The following is a 6,058-nucleotide window of genomic DNA, read 5'->3' as shown; positions in this document are numbered from 1 at the left end:
TGGAGTACTGCATCCAGCTCTGGAGTCCCCAGCATAAGAAGGACATGGACCTGCTGGAACACAGACAGAGGAGAGCCACGAGGATGAGAGGCTGAGAGAGTTGGGGCTGTTCAGCCTGGAGAAGAGAAGGTCTCCAGGGAGATCTTATTGCAGCCTTCCAGTACCTAAAGGGGGCCTACAGGAGGGCTGGGGAAGGACTTTTTACTAGGGCACGTAGTGAGAGGACGAGGGGGAATGGCTATAAACTGGAAGAGGGCAGGTTTAGATTAAACATTAGGAAGAAGTTTTTCACCATGGGGGAGGTGAGGCACTGGAACAGGTTGCCCAGAGAAGTTGTTGAGGCCCCATCCCTGGAGGTGTTCAAGGCCAGGCTGGACATGGCCTTGGGCAACCTGGTCTAGTGGGAGGTGTCCCTGCCTATGGCAGGGGGGTTGGAACTCAATGATCTTCAAGGTCCCTTCCAACCTAAACCATTCCATGATTCTATGATTTTCCTTTCAGTCTAGTTATGGGGAGGAAAAATAAGCCTGTTGTAGCAACATGCGTCTTGGAGAACTCAGAGAAAGCCGCCTTTATTTTCTTACCCAGTGTCCCTCTGTACACTATGGATAAAACGCTTCCAAACTTTCTGCCTAAAGATAGCTCATCTGCCAAAACACTACAAATAAGTGGCTAACACCTAACTTACACAGCACCCTTTACAATACAGTTATCCTGCCCCTCAACTCATTATTAAGCTGCAGTAGCTCATAACTCAACTACTACTGTAGATCAATGAACTAAGTTTGAGTGCATTTCAATGGTAGACTTGGGAAAAAGACAGCATGGCGCCCTCTGCCCAGACACAGTCATTCAACCAGGCTCTGTCCTCCTAAGAAACCAACGCAACTCATATGAGTATTTAACCACTCAAGATATTTCCACAGTGGAAGGAAAATGGGAGGTTGTTTAATTTGGGAAAGGTTCATGTGTGCCCTCATGCAATATACAGGTACAAACAAAACAGTCAGCTGAAATCTCTGAAAAACAAGTTCAAAAAGTACTTTAACTAGTTTTAACTGGTTTTACTTACCTTTAAAATCTCGCTGAGTACTTGTCTCAAGCTGTTGGGATTGTGCTACTGTCTTCAAGAGTTCCTGAATTACTACACGGTCATTGTTTCCTGCATCACTGTACCAGGAGTTTGAATAAAGATTGTTTTAAAACACCTTTATACTGCATATAAAATACATCATCCTAAGCAGCCCCTTGGTCAACCAAGAATGCCAAAAGAATTCAGAAGCTGTTGAGGTTAGACTTAAGCTCAACACACATACTTTTTGAAAGTTACCTTCCCAATAATAAAAACAACTCAAAGGTTAGGCAGGCACAGCTGAATTAGTAGCACTGTACTGGGAAGTACTGAAACTGTTGTCAAGTGTTTTATTAACTCTTTAAAACAGAACTTATTTTTCTGGTATGAGAAACAAACTTTTGTTACTTGTCATTTTGGCAAAGACATGTAATGTGAACATTTTTACCCATTATGGAAAGAAAAATTAAGTCTAACTAAATAATAGGATACCTGACTCAAATGAACAATGTAAATGCATAGTGTTTTTTTTCCCCTGAAAATTAGGTGTCATGCTATGAACAACTTAAATACCTAATGTAAACTTGAATGACAGATACAGTGAAGTAAACGAGTTAGTAGTAAACTACTGATACTCGGATACTATTACAGCACAAATGGTAAGCTTTTTCTTCCTCTTATAAGGCAGGAAAATATGGGGAAATAGTAGATTTCCCTCCTGCCTCTTCTCCTTACTGTCCCCTAGAGTAGCACTGCACAACTTTCTCAATCCCCGGGTTAGAAGCTTAGCTAGCTTGACTCAGATTTGACAACCACTGGGGACTGATTTACAAGCTGGATTACTGAAAAAGCAAAGAAAGAGTGGAAAAAAACCCCACACTCTTTAGCATCCTCAGACTATTGCCTTCACAGAGGCAGCAGTGGCTCTGCAATATTTCACTGGCAAGCAAATGCGTCCTTTTCTAGTCACCACTCAACCAGACCTTCCCCATTCTTGCCAAGGAGAAGGCAGCAGAATGTACAGGAGCACATTAGCTCAACAGTTCACAGTCTGCTGAATAGGCTATGCTGACTTTGACTGCAGAGATCTGTCCTTCAGTGACAGAGCAGACCTGTGATTACAGTGAAAGAACAAAAAAAGACAAAACAAAGTGAGCTGGTTCTACTTACAAGCTAGGCCAGTTTTTGGAAATGGAAAGTGATTAAAATAGTTTCCTAATATTTAAAGATAAGTTATTCTCTGCAGTAGAACAGAACCTAGTGTTATAACTTCACTATCCCTGATATTATATGACCACAGTAAACATTCCAGGGAAACAATGAACAAAGGCAGAGTTACCACACAAATGTTTACTTTTTGTTGTTTAATTCTTTTACTACTCACTTACTCAAGAGAACCCATTTTAAAGCACCTACCCAAACTAGTCAAGGGACCAGTAGACAACACTTCGGAATCCAAACAATATCTTCCTTTTGGAGGAAAAGAACTAGTCTATCTAATAAAGTTCCATAATAAATTCAATGTCTGCAGAGTCATAAAACGGTTTAGGTTGGAAGCGATCTTAAAGATCATCTAGTTCCAACCCCCCTGCCATAGGTAGGGACACCTCCCACCAGACCAGGTTGCTCAAAGCCCCATCCAGCCTGGCCTTGAACACCTCCAGGGATGGGGCATCCACAGCTTCTCTGGGCAACCTGTTGCAGTGCCTCACCATCCTCATAGTGAAAAATTTCTTCCTTCCCAGAAGTTAAGTTCCTCCCCCTGTGAGCCATTTATCATGTTCCATGTTATTCAAGGTGGACAACATGATTTCACAGTATTATAATTCAATCAAACTTCACAGACTACAGCACAGCACACACAGGTTCACTGTCTGGTCAGTCAGGCTGTATTAGAATACCAGCAATACGCTGAGATTAGTTACAGAACAAGCTTTTAAAGGAGACATGGTACATGAGAACAGCTTCTAAAACGCAGAGCAACGTGAAAAAAGATTTAGCAATAAGCACAAAGCTGTAAGTTGCTCCAGGATACACATTTTCTTGTAATTGCAACCCAGACAACAAAGACAACATAACCAAAGCCTCCCACCGGACAATGACATGTACTGTCATGTGATTTAAAGCAACATTAAAGGGTTTCAGGTAAATAGAAGTATTTGCTTTGGGTCAGTGAACGATCACCAGCAATTTCACAACTGTCAAAGAAGACATAGAGTACACCATTATAGCTTCTGTTGTTTAAATCAACATCTGACCTCGCTCGTGACAGGATTCCCAGTATTTTGTGGTGCTGTTTTCGCCTGTGCTTTAAATTCTTTATTTTAAGAGCCCCTGGGTAAATCTTGCTTACTTTCAAATCACTGTACTTTCATATTTGTGAGAGAACTAACAATATGGGGGTGTTAGTTACAATAAAAGTTCTCAATTTCAACCTAAAAGGTTAAATTTATGAATCCAGAATTGTTTGTTACCCAGTCTTCAACATCAGCATACTTATGTGGCTAGTTAAGCAGAACATTACTGTCTTTAGTATACAGCAATCCAAATTTTTGTTCATTTAGAGCTGTTCAATTAAAAATCCTCTCCCTGCTCCTATTTGCAGTCCAAACCCATAAACCATTGTCCAATTTATTGCCTGAACAATCAGGCCCTTATATACCCACACTGAAACCACTTTCAGTATGACCAGCGGCTTATATTTGAAGTGGGACATTTTTACCGTACACTTACCTTGGGTTAACTTCCAGGTGATAATTACTTGCAATGGTGCTAATTTCAATTTTCTTTTTAGAAGGTGCCTATGTAGAAAGTAAGCATAACAAATTTCAGAAAAAGTGTTCTAAAAATCTGATGCACAAATTTATCTTACAGATTACAACTGGCTGGATCAAACCCAAAGTCTCAAAGATCAAAGAACTGCCAAGACACTAGACTTACACATCTCCTACCCCCCAACCCCTCCCCAAAGCAGAAAAGGAGTACTGACATATCATCCAGCCTGTAGAATAATAGCAATAATGATTACTATAGCAACACATAGTACATATTACTGCATACTCCAGTAACTGAGTCTCATAACAAGAAACCTTATTATTGGAATCAGCTGTTCAAAGGAAATGATACCTTGTCCCTCAAAAAAAAAGTTTTGGAGGAAGAACCTGTGGATGAGCCTGAAGAGGCTGTTCACTTCTCTTGGCAAAGTATTTTAAGTCCACACTTGGTTTAAAGAAAACACTAGTATTTCTATCACTTCTAAATTTGTGTCTGAACAGTTAAATATACCCTATATTTCTGTCACCCAATCCAAGTATTATCTTTGTTCCACTACTGAGAATTAAAAAGCAAGCATTAAACAACCTACTTATCAATAAAGCTTGATAACCCCTTACTGGTTAAGCCTTTCATAACAAGGATTTTGAATAGATAATATAACCTTTTAATAATAATCAATTAAATGCCTAAGACCAAGGCAGATAACATTTAAACACTTTTTTTTTTTCTCCTAAAGCTGAAATTGTCACTATGGGAATAAGAAAACAAGTTAGAACTTGCATATATAAAAAAAAACGGTACTAATAATTTAAAAAAATAAGGGTTACATTTACAGATAAATGAAATTCTATATATCTAATTGAGAGCTAGTCTATTACAACGCACACTGTTGTCCAAACTGATGTGTGGGGGAAAAAACTAAAACACCACAACAAAGAAACAATCACAGAAAACAACAGAAAACCCCACATCCTCCCACCCACAAAGACCTAAGGAACAGGAATATCTGACAAAACCACTTGTTTAACTAACCAAACTAGTCCGATTAATTATATAAGAGAGCTTGAAGACACTGAGTGCAAAAAAAAAAAAAGAGACATATCTTAACACTCAAATAAATATAAAGGTCTTACAGCAGAAATGTATCAGTATATAAATATCCGCATTACTTTGCAGCAGATGGGAGATTTATTTTTTTACCGTTATACTCTGATGCTCAATCCTCAGTTTTTCCACTCCTGAACCATATAATTCCCTTAACAAACACATTATTCTTGTCTTTTTTCCAGCTCCTGACGGTCCATACACCAACAGATGAGGGAAGTCACCACACTGAACCTGAACACAAAGCAACAAGATTAGTTAGCTGCAACAATATTTTCCCTGTAAAATAGTGTTTGTCTTCCGCTCTCACCCTCTTTTACATGAAATGACTTTTCCAGACGCAGCTCAGTCACAACATAGTATGTAAAATTAGAACTTAGTTTCTTTCCTGCAGCAATATTTCCTATCATCTTTTTCTGAAGACCATATGTAACTCATTTAACTCCAAACACCCCACACCTCAAAAAAAGACAACAATCAAAACAAACCTGAAAACCAACAAAAAACCACCCCAGCATTTACATGCTTTCCAGTGTTTCTGGAGTGACAGCTGCAATAAATGCACAGTAAAAAGGATTAAAACAAAGTTTAAAGCAGATATACACAAATAGAATTATGCACATATATGCCTATAAATAATTATTTCGTTGTTTCATTTACAAACTTTGGATGTGAGCAAAATAGTAATAGATTGCATGTATTTAAATTAAGTTAGGAGTTTGCTTCTTGAAAAGCTAAAGAGTATGGCCTGAAGAACATCTGCCCAAACCCCACAGCCAGAATTTACATTAGTTAGACACAACAGCCATGGAGAAACATCGGTCTAGGGAACACAAGTCAGCACATCGCGGGAGGTTAAGTCCTTTAACATCCAAGAATTACATAGTCCTGAGTTTTATTCCCAGCGCCTCACCTTAAAACTTCCCTTAACTTCAGGTAAACAAGGCAAGCCCTGTTCTCAGAGACACCGATCATTCTCAGCTATAACCAGCAAGGAAGCACAAACGCACATTACTCCTGAAAAAGTAAAGCTGCCAGTTTCCTCGCAGCCTTTCCCTTAGCACAAAAGCCGCGCTCCCGAGCGGGGCACGATGCCACCGGACCCCC

The 6,058-nt window shown here is 39.4% G+C and overlaps 1 protein-coding gene across 1 annotated transcript in view; it reads right to left on the bottom strand.

The window, feature by feature from the left end:
• Positions 1-5,361, bottom strand: part of RFC3 (replication factor C (activator 1) 3, 38kDa) — an 11,023-nt gene extending 5,662 nt beyond the window's left edge. Inside the window, exons 1-4 of the mRNA XM_009888420.1 lie at positions 5,272-5,361; positions 5,048-5,185; positions 3,806-3,873; positions 1,073-1,170 (exon numbers count right to left, since the gene is read on the bottom strand). Coding sequence (XP_009886722.1) covers positions 1,073-1,170; positions 3,806-3,873; positions 5,048-5,185; positions 5,272-5,361 — 394 coding nt within the window. The remainder of the gene's footprint in view (positions 1-1,072; positions 1,171-3,805; positions 3,874-5,047; positions 5,186-5,271) is intronic.
• Between the last annotated feature and the right edge of the window lie 697 nt (positions 5,362-6,058).

The sequence above is a fragment of the Charadrius vociferus genome, unplaced genomic scaffold, assembly GCF_000708025.1.
Source record: "Charadrius vociferus isolate BGI_N301 unplaced genomic scaffold, ASM70802v2 scaffold16, whole genome shotgun sequence".
Taxonomy (NCBI): domain Eukaryota; kingdom Metazoa; phylum Chordata; class Aves; order Charadriiformes; family Charadriidae; genus Charadrius; species Charadrius vociferus.
This window is presented reverse-complemented; position numbering and strand designations above follow the sequence as displayed.